Source organism: Ptychodera flava, chromosome 9 (assembly GCF_041260155.1).
Source record: "Ptychodera flava strain L36383 chromosome 9, AS_Pfla_20210202, whole genome shotgun sequence".
Classification (NCBI taxonomy): domain Eukaryota; kingdom Metazoa; phylum Hemichordata; class Enteropneusta; family Ptychoderidae; genus Ptychodera; species Ptychodera flava.
In genome coordinates, this window is record NC_091936.1 from 3,630,975 (window position 1) to 3,654,964 (window position 23,990).

Consider the following 23,990-nt stretch of genomic DNA (forward strand, 5'->3'; position numbering starts at 1 on the left):
GTGCCAACGTGAGACATGGTTTATAAGGGATGCACTTTGAATTAGACTTTGCAGTGAAATTACGTTATTTTCTCTTTCTTTCTATAGGTATATTTGGGCAATAGGTGCTCGTCTTACCACAGAACCATGCACACAGCCCTGAGTGTTTATGATTTGAGCAATATGTGTCACAATAAAGTGGGACGACAGCTGCTATGGATTCGCCAGTCTATTTTATGTCCATTTACACTGTAAATGGCAAGCATCCATGGCTGCATGATGTCAAAACACAAACATAAATTTTTCTCACATGCAGAATTTTTGTATTAACTTCGTCCAAATTTCAATAACAGACCGAATCTAACTCCATCTGTCCTTGAACATACCATGGAGGTAGTAGAGAACATACACAGTAATTTTGATATGATATATTTGTGCTGTCATGGTAACCTGTAGATTACTGGCATTTTGCACATAGCAGCAACATTGCAAACCTGTCCATTGCATTGTCCTTTATCAAAATGTATGTCGATTGTTTTAAAATGAAACAAACCTAGCAGTTTTGCATACCTTGGTGTACTTGTTCAACATAGATCTGCCTGAAACTCATCATCATATTAGTTTAATTTAAAAAATCTGGTTGCAGAAAATCTAAAACATAGCTATAAACACTACCTAGCATGTAAAAATGCATAATATACAAGTGTCATGAGTTGTGATTTGTATGATTTTTACAAAGCTATGTGTCCATGATGCATTACTAGTTTAAAGCTATGACATGCAGGTATGACTCACTTCAAACTCCTTGAATTCCTGTTTTCAGTTCATTATTATCCAGAATAAAATCGACACAACCTTCTAAGGAATCACTGATCAGTAACCACAAAAGTCAGTCTTGCATTTGAAAGTTATTGGTAACTTAAAAATTGTTTTTTGTTGAAGTTATATTGCCTCTGACATTTTTTTCTTGTACATTCTAGAGTTTGGCAAGCGTTTTCATAGACTAGAAACATTTTTGGTAACGCAGGGTGTATATTTTGACTAGGCATTTCTGGTTTGATTTATTAGTGTATGACCTTACTTAGTAAATGATCTATCGATATTCAAATTCAACAGTTTTCATTGTCAGGGGAGCAGTACATGTCACTCAGTTACAAAAAGCTATGACATGCAGGTATGACTCACTTCAAACTCCTTGAATTCCTGTTTTCAGTTCTCAGTTACAAAAATATGAAAAGAAAAGCCATGCATGATACAACATTTCTTTTCATCAATTTCATAATTTGTTGTAAATCTAGCCATGATATAGAAACTATTCAATATTCATTTTTGGCTAAATCTTGGCAAAATTTGCCCTACCGAATTGCCTTTGTCACCAGTACTGGACCGTACATGGACATTTCTGGAATATTTGTTCGGAAACCTGACAAATATTAAATATTAAACATGGTGAAGGTGAAAAAACATTTCAATGTTAATATATCTTTCATTTTTGGTTTTTGATTCTTCAACAAGTTATATCGTAGAAATGATGAACAACTGTCATGTAAATAAAAAATACTTTAATCAACAGAAGAGAATAATACTGTCAGAGGAATACACTTCACCAAAGAATAACTTTATAACAATTACACTGACTGACAGTGGTAATGGACATGACAGTGGTAATTGACATGACAAAGTTAAGAAAGGTGAATAAATCATTGCACTGAATTTGTCAAATAAAAACATAAACAAATCATGGCAGATACTGGTAACATAAAAAAATGCTGATTTTGAATACATAGGATATTTGTGAAATAAAATGCTACAATTTAGGGATGTACCATTAGATCTTGCAAAGGGGTGGTCAAAATACTGACAAATTTATTTCCTATTCAAAAGGTTAAGAATTTTTGTGTGTGCATGGCATGCATGCTATTTTTTCCAAATTTAGTTTGCTATCAGCCAGCCTTCATGTCAATATTTTGATTTCAAAAGTCAGCATTGCTGCAAACATTTTATCACAAGTTTTGCTCTACATTTCCCCTACCCCCCGATTTTTGACCACTACCTAGCACTACTGTTCCAAGATCTAGTTATCCTACGATTATCTAATGCCTGACATTGTCTTAATGTCTTTTATGTTCTAAAATTCCAAACGTTTTCATATTTTCTGTGCTAAGATTGCATACAATGACAGAAAATTAGTACCGGTATTCTGTATCTACATATCAAGACAATAAACACTTGAACATAGACTTTTGCACAATGCTTCACTTTTCATTCATTTGCTTTTGTTAGTTTATGATAAAATGAACTAACTCTTGTGGTAGAAAAAATATTTTTAAGACAGCTGTTAATAAAAGAATGAACAGGAAGGAACAACATTTTTGGGAAATAGATGTATGTGATTATGTTGTAGACAATGCTTTGGCAGTAAGATCTCATCAGAAAACATGATGCATAAAATACTTGGGAACAACAGTCTCTGGTTCAAAACATGAGAATTTGAATTTCACTGCAGCTGTACAATCAGTGAAAGGAGACACCATTGTCACTGTCTGAAACATGGAGGTTATTATCTCTAGGAAAAGTTTTGTCAAAATATTTACAAAGAGAGCGACGGTAAAACTCAAGATTTCTAGCAATTCACAATGCAACACTATGGAAAACAGCAAAAGAAGCAAAAACGATTTTCATTTTGATGTATATGCAGTAAAACAAAACAACACAAGGGAAGCATGATAGTTCACAGTGTTAAATCTATAAAAAAAAACCAATTACTTAATATGAGGAAATAAATGAAATGCAATAACGACACTTATTATGAAGAACAGAAAAATATAAATCCTCAAAGATTGCTTTCTACTCCTATGAATTTTAACACTTGCCATTTATCATTAACAAAAATAAAAATAACAACAACAATAAATATTTTATTCATCTTATTAAATAATTCCTAAGTGGAAATTATAATTATTAATACTGTAGATTAATGCGTACAAACAGTTGTTCCATTAGACATCAAATACACTTCTGTGTACAATGATTTTTCAATCTATAAACCTGCTTTATCTTACAGATAATTAACTATACACTGTACACTGACAAGGGAAACTGTCATCGTTTCCCCTAAACTCAAGGAGGATACTATAATGTCTACAGTTAGATCACAATGTGGAAAGAGTAATTAAGATAAATCAAGATGATTGGTTGAGAAACCAGTGAAACACATAGACTCTAGATTCTCTAATGCTATGAAGATGCCTATACTTCATAATGGACATGATATTGACAAATACATGACATGATATTGAGAAACCCAATCACCAAATGATATGATACTGAGAAAGCTAATAATCAAATATTGTAATCATTGTAAAAACATGGGCTACATAATAAAGTACTCTTGAACATATGGATTTTATGTCCCTTTTGCAAAATTACTGAAAAACTGCCAAGCAAGCTTTGTATGACAGAAAGTATTTACTCTTGAGAATAAAAGTTGAAAATATTTGTTGAGCCATTCAATTAACTTCAGCAAATTACATTAGTAGAGGACCTAAACTGACCAAAATAGTCACCAGTATGAAGTTTTAAGCTGCTACGGCACTTTTACATAGTTACCTCAGAATTATGTCTTCCTACACTTTTGCATGTAGAGGTAAATATCAATGTTTTGAATGATAATATGTTACTTGGTCTTTGTTTAATTGATGACTGCTCAATTAGCTCTTGTTTTTGCAGGTTTGCAAATAATCAAACTTTCAAAATGGTAATTAGCATCAAGTATACCAGTGCAGTACTCCATGACAGAGTCTTTGTATGAAACGATGTGCTGAAATAATCCTCTAATCACTATCAAACATTTGTCTGAAAATTGCATGATAAATAATAAATAGCACCTGGCATTTCCGTATCTGCAAGAAAATCTAGCTTTCACTTTAACAGAATAAAGTATTGCATCAACAAGAGTAAGATAGCTTTTATTGCCCTGTACTTATATTTGTTTTGTTTGGAATTTTTCCGAAAAGTTTAAGTGTTCATACAAATTGAAATTTTAAAGTCACAAAAAAGGTTCTTTGTAGCAATGGTCACATCTATGTGTGGTAAGTTGAAGTTTCAGTTCCATAAAAAGCATTTCTGGGCTCTCATTTGGTCAATCAAAATGGATGGCCTCTAGACATCTGGCTTAAGAAAACTGCCATATTTTTCCCACAATTCAATGCCCTTTGTGATGATAAGGTCAGCATTATCCTGTGGTATCTGCAGAAACAAACAGATTTCATTACAACACTTTACTTTCATCATGTGACATGTTTAATTTTGGTAAATTTGTTTCCATGACATTAATACATGTACTTTAAAATTGGCAACCATAGTATCCCTAAGTCATAGGTTGCTTTCCCAAATTGCATATAAATTTTCTGAATTGGATGAATGGTTCCAGTCTTTGGCAGTGGTACTGGAAACAATACCGTAATGCTTTTAGTGATAACATTTAGATATTAATTTTGGGATATTAATGTAAACATCCTGATAATCTAATCTAAGCAAAAACAAACACTCGTTGTTAAAACTAAGATTGTTTCTTATTAAGAATGCCGCTGAATACTTAAACTACGCAAAGCATAGAAATCACTGCAGCTCTGCTGGGCAATATTATGAATGAAAATTATCAATTTAATCAAACAAAAACCTTGACATTCCCAATGACACAAATCCTAAGTTCACGTTCTGGTTTGCTTTGATACACATTTGAGAATAACAATTCCATTATACTTGTTTCTTGGTAAACATAAATGACATTTAGCAACCATTCATGAAGTTCAGAAAAGGCTAAGCCATACTTTACAGTCTACATCACCAAAAACTCTAACGCTGTAAATGGATTCAAAAGGCAATGATACCAAATATTGTAACCCACCTTTTCAAGAAATTTAATGACATGTTCAGGTGTTTTCATGTTAAACAGTTGTCTTTCATATGTAATGACCACAGAAACAGCTGTAAATATGAGAATTGCACAGGCCCCTCCAATAACTTTATCCCATACCCTGTAAGGAATATGATAAAGAACTTCATTAAGCAATTCTTAAAGTGAAAGTTTTGCTACTCACAAAAAGATTTAACATTTTAGTTCTCTGACAAAAGAACAGTGTGAACAGTGTTAAATATACAGTTATAGATCTTGAGAGTGTGGACGTAATCCATACAGACACAATTTTTTACTGTAGACAATCCTGCAGTTTACGATTCAATAACAGATGCCAGCAATATGCCAGGCTGAAATCTGGTCCTCCCTGAATAAACACTGTGAACCCTGACCTCTTAGTGACCTACATCTAGACATGGAGATTTACTGTGGAACAAAGCTTGAGGGGCATTGCATTGATTGCAACAGTTCTCTGTTGAGCAACCTTAGATGTCCAGTACATTTCTAGTTGTAATAAGATGTTGCAAATCTGATGTCTTACCTTGCCAGACAAGGCACTGGAAATACCACAGCAAAACACTGTTGAAACCATAAGCGATACGGCAATCTGCTCAACAAGTCACGCTCCAACAAATAATTGTACAGTTTGCTATCTTCCTTTTTCAAGTAAAATTCAAACTTCTCATTCTATGGAGAGTAAATATACGGTACGATTAAAAAGCATGTGTAATTAAATTTGTTCCATTTTCTAGATTTTGTAAAATATTCACCTCTTTTGAATGGAATTAAGAGGATTATCATCATTCAAGTAAGAAGTATCATGTGACAAATGACCCTGTATTTAACGCGCGGTCAGCTAACTCTGTTTTGTAGGAATTCTAAAGTTTAATTTTAGGTTTACACATTTTCTCACTGAAAATGTATGGAAAGGTTTGTTTTAGTGTTTCAAAATTTCACATGTACTGGTAGTCACTATCTGTAGAGTCACTGCCTGAGATTGTCATGTATGTGCTATATTAAAGCTGCCAATAAATGGTTGCTGAATTGGTTTAGTTATTTCTATTTATCTAACCCTTATCTGCCAGGTTTGTCATTTCCCCATCTGCAAAGTCAAAATAAAACGATACAGAGCCAAACGAACCAAATGTAGTTTCACTACCTGGCAGCCTTGGTAGGTTTTAGTAACTTTAGTTCATTAAAATCATGGGCTTTAATGTTTAATATTTTGTTCAAATGCAACATATGGGACATGTTATGCCTCACTGGTGTTAATCAACTTGACCTGATGGTGAAATATGAACTTGGCAGGATAAGGGTTCAAGTTGTCAGTCTCAGACTCTAAACATATGATAGTATTGACAAAGCTTTATATTAATAGGAATATCGATAATGGATGAAAGTGCTCTATGTGCTCCATAATTCATAAACAAGGTATATACCGGGCATATTACAAACTATGCTCTTTGTTCATAAAAGCCAATGGTACAAATATTACTGTTTTAAATTCAAGGACACATAATGAAATATTTGAATAGGGTCATCATTATTCTAGTTTTTTCCCATTAACAAATCTATAATTAGAACATCAACTTACATCTACTAAAAGCTGATTTGTCAAGAAAGTTTAATACATTCCTTAATGTTAGGCAGTTGATAATCACAGTATGTGTGTTTCAGTCAAGAAATCTCTCCATGACAAATACTCAAACTTCAAAGATAAATGACCTGTGGACAATATTTGTTGTGTAGGCCAAGAAAGAAACCATACACAGTCATGTTGTACATTCATGAGTAATTTACCTCCAAGTTTTACAAGTGCCAGTCTGCATATTTTATTCATAATGATTATTGATACACTGGTAACTTACCAATTTATTGATGCTTTCTTTGTTTTTCTCCATATGTTTGAAAAACATGACACTTAGCCAGTAGCCGTCAATCTCGTCATCGACTATTTCAATCATAGAATTTGCCATTGCATCAAAATCACTATAATCTGGGTGTAAAAACTAAAATACAATAAAAAGAAGATACCATTATGTTATTTCTTCAGTTAAAGAAACTATCTATGGTGTATTGGATACCCTTTAGTATATGCTATATTAAAATTAGCTAAATCACAACTTGTTTATTATGCAGATTCTTTGCTCTACACAATGCGCCCTCTACAGTTCAGCTGAACACAGTGAGACTTGGTACCTTCACACTCACAGTTAAAGCTAAATCAGCCTGCCAGTACTGGTTCTTCTAAGACTGAGGCAAGTGTTAACTCAATGGTGACACACATTGAATGCAATGCCTACAAGGGTCTTTGATAGTCTGTCATGACATGGACACCAACAAACTGCTATCCTATTAAAGTACACCATGTATTTTCTATGTTTGGCTTCCTATAAAATCAAAATTTAGGCCATTCTTATCACTGTATGTTAGAGTGTTACATTGCTAAGATTATGCTACAATTTTAACACAAACTCTGTGATAACTTTCTGAAGGTTCACAGATATATGTATATTTTTTGGCATATCCCAAAAAATAGGAAGTAGCAGTGTTCTATACTTTGAGTATTGCAAAACTCTTCTACGGAAACATTTGGTCAAGAGTCACTGACCATGCAGAATTTCATATGTGAAAGAACAAAATATGTATATGTTCATTAATATAACTGCACATTGACATAACATGCAAAAACCAACATAAATTTTAGTAGAATTTTAGTAGAATACAAGTTAGAAGACAAAGTTGGAAGACTAAGTAACCAACTCAAGCAGGTACCGGTAATGGGGATACAGACGAGTTAAGGGCCACTAATGCTAACTTTTTGATGATTTTTTATTATTTTTATTTTATATGTCAATTGCAAGTTCTTGTTCTACTTGCCAAAGGATGTTGAAACACTCATTATTTAGCTTGTTAATGTAGCGTCTATAAGTGTAAAACACACTGTATTGTTTAGGTTTGAATTCTAGTCCAGAACTGAAAAAAAAATTATGGGTTTAAATGTCAATCCATACATCCCATACAGTGGATTAACTTCATTCTTTTCTAGTACGTGTCTGGAAGAATATCACAGGAAATGGGTTGGCAAGCTGATCCCTTGTCCTCTATTTCCTCTCACTGTATCAACATGTACCAATGTTTGGCTAAGGAATGCTTTATAAAAAAAAACATGCTTACATCTTCACTTTCTTCCAGTGGTAATTTGCCTGCACTAAGTTGACACATCATCCTATGACAGATAGCAAGATCAGTGTCATCTTGTATCTTCCTCATGACTTTCAAAGCATGATGCAAATCTTTGTACTGTTCTCGTCTCTGCTTGAGAACAAACTGATGTATACTTTGATGAATTGGTAACACACCTGTGAGAAAACAGTAACAAATCATCACTTGACTCTGTGAATTGAGTGAATAACGATGTACAACCACAAAAGCAAAACTGGAAGATCAGGAAAATTAATCTCTCCATAAATTAAATTTTAACAAGCGACCTAACGGCCGATATTGCTTCGCTGTGTTATGCAGAGAATAAATTTTTCTGACACATGTTGATGAAGAAGGTGGTAATCTTTGATAGCTCATTTCAGTGGCCAGAAAAAAGTGGCAAAAATAGCTGCAAAAATACACAATTTAAGATTTCATCATAAATTGAAAATATCACATGACGATAATCCCTAAGAACATGTCAACGAAAGCTAACTGATGAGTAGTTTTTTTGAGAATCAAATTTTCTAACCGAAAAATGGCAAAATCGCCCCAAAAAATACAAAATTGCAGATTTCATTATAATTTTAATATATCATATTAAAATAACCCCTTGGAACCTGTATATGAAACGTCAAAGCTATTGGACATGCATTTTTGAGAAACAAATTAATTGAGCAAAAATGGCAAAAAATTGCCCAAAAAATACAAAATTGCAGATTTCATCATAATTTCAATAAGTATCATTAAGTTCATCTGTAGGAACCTGTATACCATATTCCAAAGCTATCAGACGAGTAGTTTTTGAGACACACATATTTTGACCAAAAATGGCAAAAATTGCCTCAAAAATACAAAATTGCAGATTTCACCATAATTTCAATATATCTCACTTAGTTCATCTGTAGAAACCTATATACAAAATTTCAAAGCTATCGAACCAGTACTTTTTGAGAAACAAATTTTTTGACCAAAAATGGGAAAAATTGCCCCAAAAATGCAAAATGGTAGATTTCATCATCATTTGAATATATCACATTTTTCTTGTCCCTATAAACCTGATTACCAAATATCAAAGCTGTCGGACAATCACTTTTGGTGAAACAAATTTTTTGACCAAAAATGGCAAAAATTACCCAAAAAATACATATTTGCATATTTCTGCACAATTTGAACAAATCTGAAATAGATTATCCCTAGAGACCTATGTACTAAATATCAAAGCTATCTGACTGGTAGTTTTAAAGAAGAAGATTTTTAAAGATTTTTTGACCAAAAATGACAAAAATTGCTTTAGAAATACAAATATGCAAATTTCACCATGATTTGAACAAAGCAATTGGACTTGCAGTTTCAGAGGAGAAGGCAATTGTTGACAGACGATGACGACAATGATGGAAAATCAGCCTTTTTGATAAGCTCCAGGTCGCTGACAGCGGAGCTAAAAACTTCAGTGCTCTAGAGGGAAGTCTTCATTTATGGAAAGGAGTGGTTGAGGCACCTCTGTACTATTTCATGAGAAAAGTCTCCATCACAGGAAATTAACAGCCCCCTATAATAGTACATAATCACTTTTGTGGTGTGACCCTGAATAGTATAAATGACCTGTATGACATTGTTTGCTCCTAACAGAAAAGTTTAAATATTTCCACTGTGTTCTTGTTTGCTTGGTTTTGAATATTGATACTATTGTGCGTTGACAAAAGGTCAGCTTTTCACCTCACTTGTGCATCATAAGGCACGTGACTTTTGGCCTTTTCAAAACTAAAACTTATAGAGCATTCAAAATATATTGATAGTCATAAAAACTACAATATGCTTATGTACACTTTTGTTATCACTAGAAAATTGAAGAGATACTATGATATTGACAATGCAACCAAACGTACAATCGCAGATTCTCATTGAAGTGTCCTGAATGGTACTTAGTTGATCATATCTGACTAGTTTGTACCTTAGAGCTTCAGTACAGAAAGCAATATACATAAAGTCAAAATATCGTTGTATGGTGCCACATGGTGTCCATCCATACTGCCTCAGATACAGATTTCATAATTCTCCCATAGACCCTAAAAGAATCCGTTCATTCTGACTCAGACAGTTCATATATAATTCTCCCATTGACCATAAAAGAATGGTTTTCCACATTTCTGGATGTATTAGCTGTACCTTTACTTTCTGTATGATTCATATTATCTCATGCATTACATGCATTTTTAAGACAGGGAATTAAATGACAATGTTACCCGGGAAGTTTTACATCATTTTTGGTGTTCAAATAGACTTGGTTCAAGTCGGTGAATTTTAAAAAAATAAAATCATTTATTATAGTTTCTCTTGTGTCTCTCCTATTTCGTACAAACTTATCCGGAATTTGGCAGCTCATGCCTGGTTTTCCCAGCGATTGAATGCGTCACGTTTGAGTCTGCGCAGTTAGTGAGTTAGTTTCTGCCGGGTGAAACTCCGCTATATAGCGTTCACTCCACTCATCGCGTTCACCCTACTCATCGCGTCCACTCACGCGCGCGTTTCACATGAAAGCAAAATACAAATCATTGTGTTCACTCCACTCAAACATTCACAAATCACAGACTTGAACCAAGTCTAGTGTTCAAAGCATTGATGACTTATATCAATGGTGTCAGCAAGTTGAATGGCAAGTAACCAATGACATGCATGTGAGTCTTATTGTGGGGTGAAGGATTTGTGAAATTTTATAGAGTAACTTCTTTTAAAAAATACTTGCTTACATTAACAGAATGCCACTTTGACTTACCCAAAACAATTTTCCATACGAATGGACGATAAATCCCTGGTACAGGAAAACGATGACAAAAAGTTGTAAGTTTATCATTATCTGCAATTAAGATAATAAGAAATAATTCAGAAGTGAAATGTACCGTATCAGTTTTCAAGCATTATCAGTAATTTGCATCGATTGGTCAGTCAGTCCCTCCACCCTCACTCCCTCCAACCCATTCCCTTGATGAATTGACCCTTGTCTAGGATAACGAGTTCTAAGCAATTGGACAACTTGTCTTACAAATCTTACTAATCTATCATCTCCATGCTAGGATTTGAACTCATGTCCTACACCTCAGTTTGGATGCTCTACCAACTGAAATATGTAATATTTTGTTTAAACACATGCATTTATTTACCTGATTATCATTTGTTAAAATAATAAATAAATAAATAAAATAAATAATAAATATATTTATCATATACCCCTGCCCATATTGTTTCATCCTAATGATGTTTACCGTAAAATATCAACTGTGATATTTACAGTAAACATCAACATACACATGATAAGGCAAAGGCAAAGCAGCAAGGGAGATGATATTGTAGTTTTCTGATGCATCTATAACTCAACTCATTTGTGGTGTAAGTACAGTTTTGCACATTTGGCCAATGTGTAGAGTTTCTCAGTTTTGACATTACATCCACATGGTAAGATGGCACAGGATGCCTTCAGGACACAGGGCTATCTCTACATCCTTAAACCATGTAAACAGCGTATGATGCCAAGCTGAAGTTGAAATGGAGAAAAGATTACATTGCATGCATGGCTCTTATGTTTTTGCCAACATGTACACTACATGCACATGGTGCATGCAAGGTTTTGTATCAATATGCATCTGCTTCTAGTTTTCTCTTTTAAAGGGTGATAACTGGGAAAATGTTACCAGGGTTTCAAAGTCATTTCACTAGGGTTTCCCTTCATTGATGCAATAAGATTAGAGAGCAGAGAAATGTTACAAATGCTTCAAACTCATTTACCAATGTTCCCTGAGCTTATCAAAATCACTGGCTTCACTGCATGTGCACAGAAACGAGGTTATCAGTAGTTTATCAATATATACAATCCAATAAAAATTCTTATATATGGGTATAGGGGTACACAATAACAGAGAGTATGTAACAGAGTTCTTTCCTCAAATACAAAATATACGCCAAGGTCACTCCACAAGATTTTGTGGGCTGACAGTGCATATGGTTCCTAGACACTTTGCACCAAAACTACGGGTATGTTGTCACTTCAAAACAACCACTTAGTACAAAAACACTCTTCTAGCAAAGCCTCTCAGACCAAGGGTCACGTCATCCAAAACCATTTCACCTAAAAACAACAAAGCCATTTCACCCCAAACTATTGCCAACCAGTAAAGCTGAAAATAACCAGCAACTGCCCTTGAAGTTTTCAACACCTATCTATCTATCATCCTGTGAGTATACAAACATCAAAAAACTGACGCAATACTGTGCAAGGCTCTGTTGTAGCTTTTAGTAGTTTGCATTTGTGTTTTTTTCTCCAATGCTACCATTTATGGGTTTGTGCAAGAATAAATGGTTCATAGAAGCCAAAATTTCTTCAAGGTTGCATGTAAAAACAGCACAGTGATACATCATTGTTTTTTGGACAAGTTGGCAGTATGATGGTACTACCAGTATACTTGGAGCGAAGTGAGTTTTATTGTATGAGATGGTATTTGGGGAAGAGTGGCCTGGCATGACGTAATACTGGTACATAATAGTTTTTGGATGAAGAGGTGTTGGGTGACCTAGTTGGAGTATAGACACTTCACACAGAGAATGAGATGGTATGGTGCAATGTAGTTTGAATGTAGTTTGCAGTGTCTGGACCCTGTGTATACACCCATGATGGTGACAGCCGATGCTCTAATCCATAGGCACTTGGAACGTGGAAAAAATTTTTTGTGTATAGCACAGGCAAACTGAAAATGAATAGTCAAAAAATATGATACTATTTTCATACTTATTAAAATGATAAATCGTAATTATGAAACATTGATATCACTAAAACAAAGTTAGTATTTTATCCGGGTTGAGTTTCCTTCCTGCTGAGCAGCACTCAATAAAATCACTGTACGTGTATGAGTTGTGTATAACATAGGCAGCCGGCAAGCCGGCTTGTCGGGGCGTCCAATATATGTAAGGAGTATACAGAAAGGGTTTTCTATGTACTCTAAGTATATTGGACACCCTGGCCAGCCAGCTGTATCATACGCAACTCAACACAGATGAAATACTAACTCAGTTTTAGTGATATCGATGTTTCATAATTTCGATTTATTATTTTTAATAAGTACGAAAATAATATCATATTCTTAGACAATTCATTTTCAGTTCGCCTGTGTGTATAGTATGCCATATTGGCACAGTCCTGTGACAGTGTAATAGTGTCAATGCTCTGATCCATGAATGGTTCATGTCTGATCATTCATACCACTCTTTCGAGTCTTTGTGTCAATGTTTGAAAAATCCCTGTGTATTAATATCCGAGGGTAGTGCTAGCTTGCATCATCTACGACGCGACAGACAGTTCATGGGATTTGAATATGTAGCTGCAAAATTGTAGCGCTGTACGGTAAGGCAGTCGGTGATTTTTGGTTTTTGCGACCTCGCTCACCAGTAGGTGAGGTCGCAAAAAACAAAACTCACCGACCGCCTCACCTTAGCTGTACAATTTTGCAGCTATTGAATATGCTGTATTGGCCACGGGTGCTTGGAGTGTGGTGTACCGTATACCGTGCACTGGCACCGGCAAAATGAAGGAATGTTAAACAAAGTATGGCTGGCACATGCAATATGAAGAAGGAATGTTAAACAAAGGAGAGATACGAGTTATTTGTTTGATGCGCAGAACGAGAACACGTAGAACGAGTACAATCAACGAAGATCCGTACGGCACACACGTGTCCGGAAGATCAAAGAGCACTGCTGAGTGAGAGACTCTCTCAGAGAGTGAGGTTACATGACATGTTTTTGTCACCTACCAAGAGGATCTTCTTTTAAAAGAATTTCCAACGACTTCTTTCCTTCAACACCTTTAAACCCGACCTTTTCGTAGTAGTGTGAGCGAAAATTTCTCTCATCAATGTGAGCCATTGTAGATATTGCAAGGAATTCATGATTCAAATATCCCCGATTCTGCCGCCATGTTCCTTCGATCTCTATCAGGTGACTCATCTGACGCATGAGGTCATACGGGGTCAGGCCACGTACTCAAATACGCAAACGATTAGGGGACGTGGGACCTAAATGCACGGTTGTTTGGAATACATTAGTACGTATGTCAAGATAAATTGCAATGCAATACTATGGTTCGACTGCGCTGCGCTTCTTCTATAGTATCAATTTGACTTTCACAACCTGCTGCGTCGCCTACGTCATGCGAGGTCAAGGGTTAAATAGTGGGAGAGAACCGACAACCCGAACTCTCACTCTCACTCAGATCGGATTCTGGGCCCGCAGCGGTTGACGGATTTGGGCACCGTGCATCGCCGCGAAGCGTGTACGTGTATGATCAACTAGTTTTACAGCCTGACTGACCTTTTCCACAAATACCGAAGGGATCACTGACCTTGTTTATCGCTAATTTAGCAACTTCATAGAGTCTGCTACGATAGCCAAGCCCCGGGAGCCAAGCGACTTTTATACGCTATTTTAAATGGCTCGTCGTATGTATGCCATCTTACTGAGATGACGTAATCAGTATTTATGATACAGTACCGGTGGATGAAAAACAGAAAGTTCACTAGTTTGTGGGAGTCATAGGAAGTATCGACTCACAGACATTGCTACAGAACCACCTTCACAGCCAGCCATCCGCAAGCGATCTACGATGTCCGGTGAATTGAAGTCCGATATCAGGGTCCTCAACGCCCGATCAGCAGACAACACGAGCAAGCAGACGACAGTTCCGACTGCAGGAAAGCAACAAGATGCTGTCAGTGTTTCTCAACAACTCCAAAAACTGATGTTGAGGTAAATATGTGAATTTTAAATTGGTTTGCAGACGAAAAAAAGAGAGAAGGCGACAATGTTCAAACAGAGCATAGCACAACACTACAGGGATGACCATCTCATATGACTCACCTAACAACAGTGCCTACTGGTACTGGTACTGTAGTACTGCCACTGTAGTAAACCACTATGTTCTCAAAACGCATTTTATTTAGAGAGGGTAATTGAACTTTGTTCCAGCTGTCTCTGACTTGACTTAAAAGAAAATGAATTTAGAATAAGCAAACAAAAATCCATCCGCAGATATAATGGACGTGATGCAGCATTTGTGCTGTATCTACTATATTTAGGCACAGGCGCTTGGCACATTGCTGGGATAATAATCGTATTTAATATGTAGAATGTCTATATACGACTTGATTATATCAATAAAAGAATCACTGTACGTGATATTAGTGTAGGCTTATAGGCATTATACCGAGTGGCTATAGCTGCCTGGCTCGGGCCCGGCGAACGCACTGCATAATCATCAATGTGTAGAATGTCTACATGACTTGATTATTTAATAAAGAATAACTGTACGTGATATTACTGTACATGTCGGCTAGCTTAATCGAGTGGCTGTAGAGCTCTGCAGGGCTTGGGCCCGGCTTGGGCCCGTTGTCCACCGCTACACATACAGGATGAAAAGGCCGGAAAGCTTTTCACCGCCCGATTTCATAAATCAGCGAAATTCACGAACTCTGAGCGTTTCCGGTGATAAAAACTGGTCAACGGTCAGATGGTTGCATAAACAATCGATCGACTGACCTCTTTTGCCTAAAATCATACCTTACCCTATGCTACTGGTGAGAAATCGTCCTGAAATCGGCTGGGCACACCAACCCAGCGCCGGCCATTTTGAATCAGCCGCATGCAATGTACGCGTCTGCATACAACCCTTCGCAGATGACGTATTGTCTTTCAATTGCTCTTCTCTCATTGGACGCGTACATTGCATGCAGCTGATTCAAAATGGCCGGCGCTGGGTTGGTGTGCCCAGCCGATTTCAAGACGATTTCTCACCAGTAGCATAGGGTAAGGTATGATTTTAGGCAAAAGAGGTCAGTCGATCGATTGTTTATGCAACCATCTGACCGTTGACCAGTTTTTATCACCGGAAACGCTCAGAGTTCGTGAATTTCGCTGATTTATGAAATCGAGCGGTGAAAAGCTTTCTGGCCTTTTCATCTTGTCTGTGCAGCGGTGGACAACGGGCCCAAGCCGGGCCCAAGCCCTGCAGAGCTCTACAGCCGCTTGGTTAAGCTGGCTCACATGTACAGTAATATCACGTACCGTTATTCTTTATTAAATAATCAAGTCTTGTAGACATTCTACACATTGATGTTTATGCAGTGCGTTCGCCGGGCCCGAGCCATAGCCATTCGTGTATAATGCCAGTCAACATGTAGGCCTATAGGCCTACACTAATATCACGTACAGTGATTCTTTTATTGAATAATCAAGTCGTATATAGATATTCTACATATTAAATACGATTATTATCCCAGCAATGTGCCAAGAGCCTGTGTATTTAGGTGCCCTTGCTACAGAGACTGATGTCATATGCTCTACATTTTTTGTGTTTCTTCTTTAGAAATGCAAATATTCACCGAACAGGTGTGACCTCTCACCAATCTTTTATTATAAAGGCATTCTTCTTAGTGTCAGTAAATTCAGATATTAATTTTTCATCAAATTTATCATTTGTGATTCAGGGAGATTGTCACATATACTGTCACTGTGCTTGTTCTTGAAAACAGCATAGCCTTGCTGTTACATAGAAGTTAAAATTATGATATAATGTGTTTTATTTCTTGGTTCCACATTTTTAAAAATATCAACAGCTAGCCGATCTGTAAAGCACATGCTTGCAACAGTACAGTGTGCAGGCATTGTGAGCATATAGACTTGAACCTTCCATTGAATCAAAAAGAATCATTATAATTATCATACAAAATACTACCAGTAGTTTCTTGATCCACAATATGAATTTACAATATGATGTTTTTGAAGGAATTATTTTTACAGCAGCTTTCACATGAAACATGGACAACATTTGGACTAGTCTCTAGTCACTCAAGTGATGGATTCAAAAATGGATGGCTATAAATTTGTAAAGGAGTTTACAAGTAAGCTATTATGCAGGCTAAGCTGCTGTTACAATTTATAATGAAACCCTGGAAACATCAGAGATATTAGATAGAGCAACTACCAATTTCCAAAGTTAATCATCAGCTACACAGTTCAAAACATGTAATACAAAAGGTTATCATTTATGACAACTTTACCCAATTTATAATTTTACTGTACAGACTGAGATGTGAAAAGAATTCAGGGCCCTCTAGCTAGACCAGTCTGATGTTGGAAGCGGTCAATCATTTACATTAAAATTTTGGTTTGTACCTCCACAGACCAATAGCTAATGTTTGTGTGTGTGTTGAGGAGATCTGTCAACATTAACCAGGCACATTAAAGACAAACAAATGCAGCTGATGTCTGCCATTGGTTGCTACCAGCATGCACTGGTAGCATGAAGGTTACCTCCGTGGTACCAGTCAATGCTCAGTGTGCAAACAGCTATTTAAAGTGACATTATATCAGCATTTTTATTCTCAGTCAGTATAATAAATTTGAAAGCAAACATGTCTTGAAATCTGTCTAGCTTGCAAAATTATCAAGTTTGTGCACACTTCCCTTTCTGTTTTTCACATCAACTAAAGTAATGGTTTAGAAAGAACTTGACTTCAACAATTGAAAGGAACTCGGTGTACATGTATTCTCCATTTGAAATTACATAACAATGTTTACCAAAATAAATGAATGGAGGAGTTAACAAGTATCACAATAACCACACAAAGAACACTTCCCTTTCAGTAAGACTGAATGATACTGGTCGTAGTGAAAGCTTCATGCTTCTCTTGTTTCAGATCTCAATCACTTCACATGTGAGAGTTATGTATATATTACAAGTTTCTGTTCTTGTTAATACCAGAATGTAAAACCCTGGTTGCCATAGTTATAGACAGAAGAACAAAGCCTTTCTTTGGAAGCACAAATAAATTTCTGATATTTATTATATAATTTTGAATAATTCAATGCCAGCTTACAAAATAATTCACTGAACTTCAGTATGATGTTTCTGGCCTATGGTTTAACTTTTGTTTACATGTCATAGGTTCGGTTGTTTTCAAGCTAACCCTGACAATCCGTTATGATGGAATTTGAAGATGTATGAATGCTACATGTTGCTACAGTTTGTACCAGTGCAAACAACAACCATACCAGTGTGTTCTGTGTATGCAAATTTCAAATTACACAATTAAATTTGGGATATCTCCATACCAGTGTTTTCTAAGTATATCAATTTCAAATTACACAATATGGGATATTTCCACTCTGTACATGGCATTGAAAGATTTATACTCAGTGACAAGGCAACATTTTAATGAGGAATTTCTCAATCAACTCCTTCACTCCCAATCCATACGTACACATTTGAAAGATACAACTTTTTAAAAGTGACATGTATTCGGAGAACCATGAGTGTTATCCACATAGTGCAATGGGGCCTGCAACAGATGCAATGAAATAGCAGTGACAGATCCTTCATGTCACATGAGAACACCAGACTGAAGCCATTTCTTTTGTCAACGATTGAAGAGTGATAATTCAACTCTAAGCTAGTCTTTAAGTATTTTATTCTGCAACTGTATGCACTCATATCCATTTGCTGAAGTCCGCACAATCCTTTGGGTTTTTAAAAATTCTTTGCAATTATTGTTAAACTAATATTTCAAAATGACAAATATGTCTACACATTTATGCAGAACATAGATTATTTTACTTTGTTTGCATGGTATGATAACAGAAAAGTGGACCTTTGATTTTTCTTTATCACAATCCAATATTTTATATTACTATACAAACTCAAATGAGCAAGATTATGATAAGTCTGCTGAACTATGAATGAGTTTTAAAAAGCTAGTTTACATATTCAGTTTAAGTGTATAAATCATAATTGTGGACTTGTTGATTGACAATTTTCAGTCCACGGAATCAAATTAGTTTTGGATCCACACAGTACAGAGCAATGTGTTTCAGTAGTCAAAGAGCAATAGGATCTTGCCAGTAAAATAATTTCAACAACAACTTGTAGGAAAAAGAGTCAATGTCAGTGTACGGTATTATTACTGAAATGATGAGATGCATATCCTACAAATCATCATGGTCAATACAATTGTATGGTAAGATACAACTTACAAGGAAAGCACTTAGCCATTTTCCCAATTCTCTTATCAGTTGCTGTAGATGACTGACTTGGTAAGTTACATCAGGATTGTTTTAATGCAATGACCAATTACCTCCCTGTTATTATTCACTTTCTGTGGCATACCCTTCTGTAAAATATTACAAAATATAGCTGCACAGAGACAGGCTTGAGTGATTTCTTGGTGTATTCTAAAGCTCCTTTCTGTGTAATCATCAGGAGGCTCAAAACCTCACATAAATAATATGCAAATATACTAGTATTTTTTATACAAACTCTCTTATCACTGTTGTATACTTTCATAGTCTTCAAAGTTTTTAGGCAATTAACACATTGGTTTCATATGGTAAGGTCATGAGTGATATTTTAGAAAAGATTTAAATTGTTGGAATTGAACAGCCAGGAGAGAAGACATCTTTTCAGTTCGGACTGGAAGTATGGAGTTTATGAACACAAGAGATATAAAAAAGTCAATGATATTGTGTGTTGTATAGAAAAATGATGTTTGTTTTTCACTAGATAATTGATGCAGAATGGGAAAACCATTCCAATAATGGATAATGGAACTAAAATAGCTACCATTCTGTGCAAATACTTGTGTGGACATTTCAATTTAGCTGGCACATGCTAATTCAACTGTAGTGTATTGGATAAATATTAGCAGTTGCCTGAGTTGGTCTTGAGCTAGAATTTATTGAATGTAATGTCCCATTACATCGCTTTTGAACAATTTTTTATAGCATTTGAACAATTAACCTTGCATTAACAAGCCAGCATTGAGAAAAGCAATTAGACCACACCTTAGCAATCTATCACAGATCCTTCTTATATTACTTCTATTTATATATGCAGTATTTCTATGCCCAGCAAATTACCATATGTGTTTCTTTCAAATTACAGTCTTTGCCTTTCAAGGTTAACAGTCTCTGAATGCATAATGTTCAGCATATACAGTACATTGACAGAATACAATTCATAATTTACTTTTTCCTTTGTCCATTCAAGTGTAACACAATTGGATACAAGGAATTATTAAACGACTTTATGAATGAGAATAACTTGTTGATCTACCTTCAGGAATATTAAATTCTAGCAATTTCTTAAATGAAAGCATACAATCCCTGTACAAGGCAAAACATTTTTACCGTACTCGTCCGAGTATAAGCCCCCGGTTCGGCAACACTAAACAGCGGTAAAACTAGGGGAGGGGCTTATACTCGAGCAACCCCATGTTATCTGGCATGGACGCTTAATTTATGCTAATTTTATGCACGATTTTTTTCAACACCACTCGATCTTTCTATCGCTTTCAAAATCGACTTACACATCCAAAGAAATTGATTGTACAATCTCTGAATACAGAAGTGACATTTTGGTGAAATTTCAGCGTCGAAAAAAAAACCAAACTTGAAACAAAGACGTCATGTATGCTGCTGATCAACAGTAATGTGATTGTGAACAGGCATGCATTGCCCACACGGAAAGGCAATTCAATATTCCATTATCAAACTGTCTACATCTTGTGAAAACAACAACATAGCAGTGAAAATTGTAATAGTCACCAGGAAAAGTCTTCACAAATGAAAGGATAATTGCTTCAAACAAAAGAAGCTGCATGTTTCAAGCATGAAAACATCGCGGCCGTGAATGAAAATAAACAAAGGCGGACGTGAGTGAGACTATTCTATTTAGGCGACGGGGGTGAGTAGGGTCAAAGAATCAAGATAGTACTGGAAAAACGTGTCATTTTCCTTACGATATTGTCAAGGGAACTCCAGTTTCCCATTGTTTTAACATCTTTTAATGGTTTCTTTATTATCTAAAATTAATTTTACCAAGTTAAATGACCAAATATACTCTCCTAACCTTTCTGTATTTGAGTTACACTAGGGTAGGGGCTTATACACGGATGTAATGCATTTTCTAAAATCCTCTAAAATCAGTAGGGGGGTTTATACACGAGCAGGGGCTTATACTCGGACGAGTACGGTAGCTCTATATGCCATATGCATAAATGGCAATGGAGGTTATGTGTGTCTGTCCACATTAAAAACTTGAGAACGACACCATCTGCAGTCTTAATATTTGGTTTGCATGTGCATCATGGGGGTGGGGATAGGGGATTTGAGATGCAAATTTGTTCATATTAACATGTTTGTGTTGAAAATATGCAAATGAGGTAAACAAATGCAAAATCAGTAAAAAATGCTGATACTCTCAAATTACTGGCCAAATTAGGTAATTACTGTGTTCGTCATAGGTACCTTGCACAAACCTTTTTCAAATATAATTATTTTGATATGTACCATTCTTTACATTAAGGATTAATATTTTGGTCATTTTTGGTCAAAAAAGCTTCAGAAGTGCATGTCGAAGAGCCTTGAAATATGGTACAGATCTTACTTGGAATGACGTAGCTGGTGTAAATTTGTTCAGATTGTAATGAAATCTGTAATGAAGCATTTTAAAGCTATTTTTTGTGACCTTTTATCAAAAATCCTATTTTTGAAAACTGCTTATCCAATAGCTTTGCAATTTGGTATACACTGGTTCCTAGGGATGGCCTAGTTGAGATGTGAGGCAGTTGTGGTGAAAACTGCAGTGTAATACTTATTATTAAGTTTATTTTTATGATTTTGGTCAAAACATTCTATTTTTCAAAACTGCTCATCTGACAGCTTTTGAATTTAGTATTGGTTCTCCTATGAATGAGCCAGTTGAAATGTATGCAAATTGCAGTGGAATCTGTAGTGTACCGTAGTATTTTTAGTCCCAACGGACACCGTCCGGGGGGACTTATAGGTTTGGTCATGTCCGTGCGTGCGTGCGTGCGTCCGTGCATGCGTGCGTGCGTGCGTGTGTGCGTCCGTCCGTCCGTCCGTTCACGCAGATATCTCAGATATGCCTGGAGCGATTTCATTTAAACTTGGTACATAGATTACTTCATATGTCATACATATGCACGTCAATTTGTTTTTTGATACGATCCAATATGGCCGCCAGGCGGCCATTTTATTACGATTTTTTCATGTACAGAGCCATAACTCAGGCATATCTAAACCGATTTTATTAAAATTTGGTACAAGGACATTGACCTATGTCATACATATGCACGTCGATTTGTTTTGTGATACGATCCAATATGGCTGCCAGGCGGCCATTTTATTACGATTTTTTCATGTACAGAGCCATAACTCAGGCATATCTAAACTGATTTTATTCAAAGTTGGTACAAGGACATTGACCTATGTAATACATATGCACATTGATCTGTTTTGTGATACGATCCAATATGGCCGCCAGGCGGCCATTTTGTTGCGATTTTTACATGTACAGAACCATAACTCAGACATGTTTCAACCGATTTTATTCAAAGTTGGTACAAGGACATTGACCAATGTCATAGACATGCACGTCAATTTGGTTTGTGATACGATCCAATATGGCCGCCAGTCGGCCATTTTGTTACGATTTTTTCATGTACAGAGCCATAACTCAGGCATATCTAAACCGATTTTATTCAAAGTTGGTACAGGGACATCGACCTATGTAATATATATGCACATTGATTTGTTTTGTGAAACGATCCAATATGGTCGCTGTGTGGCCATTTTGTTACGTTTTTTTCATGTACAGAACCATATCTCAGACATGTATCAAGCAAATTTATTCAAAGTTGGTACAAGGAGATTGACTTATGTCATACATATGCACGTCAATTTGTTTTGTAATACGATCCAATATGGCTGCCGTGTGGCCATTTTGTTATGATTTTTTCATGTACAGAGCCATAACTCAGGCATATCTCAACCGATTTTATTCAAAGTTGGTACAAGGACATTAACCTATGTCATACATATGTAAGTCAATTTGCTTCATGATATGATCCAATATGGCTGCATGGCAGCCATTTTGTTACAATTTTTTCATGTCCTTAGCCAAAACACGGGCACGTCTCAACCGATTTTATTCACCGATTTTATTCAAACTTAGTAAAAGGACATCACAGACCAAATTCATGAAGAGGACTCTATCCTCTCTGAGGAGTTGTAATCAAAGTACCCATTAACAAGTGGGGACTGTGTCATCTACGATGACTTGTTTATTCTATTTTTGTGATTTTCGGTCAAAAAAGCTCTGAGTTTTTCAAAAGTGCTTATCCTACAGACTTAGTACATACTGGTTCCTAGGAATGACCTAATTGAGATGTGAGGAAATTGCAATGAAATCTGCTGTAGTATTTTTACATTGGTTTTTGTAAGCTTTGGTCCAAAAATCCTATTTTTCAAAACTATTTAACAGCTTTGAAGTTCATTATGCTGTTTTCCTATGGATGAGCTAGTTGTGATGTGTGCAACTTACAGTGAAATCTCAATGTAGTATTTTTTATGCTATTTTTTGTGATTTTTGGTCAAAAAAACATGTACTTCAAAACTTCTCATTTAACAGCTTTGACTATTGGTATATTTATTCCTAGGGATGTAGTTGAGATATCTGAAAATTGTGATAAAATCTGCCTCGTGATATTTTTAAGGCTATTTTTTATGATTTCTGTTATCAAGTCATATTCTTTAAAGTTTAAACTATTACTCTGACAACTTTGGACCTTGCCATTTAAGTCTTAGGATAACCCAGTTGAGATTTCTTCAGATTGTGATGAAATCTAGAAGTTTTCATTTTTAAGAATATTTTGCAAAATTTTTGCTATAAAAGTTTTATTATTCAAAACTACATATCAGACATCTTTAAAATTTAATTTTGCAAATTCCTAGTGATGTCATGGCTTAGATATGTGCAAACTCTGATGAA

General features: G+C 35.7%; 2 protein-coding genes across 4 annotated transcripts in view; one reads left to right on the forward strand and one right to left on the reverse strand.

Annotated features, from left to right (window-relative positions):
- Positions 1–1,521: 1,521 nt before the first annotated feature.
- LOC139139777 (TBC1 domain family member 7-like) lies at positions 1,522–14,285 on the reverse strand. Of its 2 annotated transcripts, XM_070708680.1 has the most exons (7): positions 13,903–14,280; positions 10,878–10,958; positions 8,075–8,259; positions 6,766–6,906; positions 5,439–5,584; positions 4,889–5,018; positions 1,522–4,227 (listed from the first exon to the last, which is right to left on the reverse strand). In XM_070708680.1, the coding sequence occupies exons 1-7, from the start codon at positions 14,102–14,104 to the stop codon at positions 4,141–4,143; spliced, it is 972 nt and encodes a 323-aa protein (XP_070564781.1). In that variant the 5' UTR covers positions 14,105–14,280; the 3' UTR covers positions 1,522–4,140. The 2 variants fall into 2 exon arrangements, with proteins under 2 accessions (XP_070564781.1, XP_070564783.1); XM_070708682.1 differs by lacking the exon at positions 4,889–5,018 and having other exon boundaries at positions 13,903–14,285.
- Positions 14,286–14,298: 13 nt separating this feature from the next.
- LOC139139778 (uncharacterized) overlaps positions 14,299–23,990 on the forward strand; it is a 31,089-nt gene continuing 21,397 nt past the window's right edge. The window contains exon 1 of one of the 2 annotated variants that reach the window (XM_070708684.1): positions 14,299–14,893. In XM_070708684.1, the coding sequence (XP_070564785.1) occupies positions 14,751–14,893 (143 nt within the window). In that variant the 5' untranslated portion in view covers positions 14,299–14,750. The remainder of the gene's footprint in view (positions 14,894–23,990) is intronic. The other variant, XM_070708683.1, reaches the window with a different exon arrangement.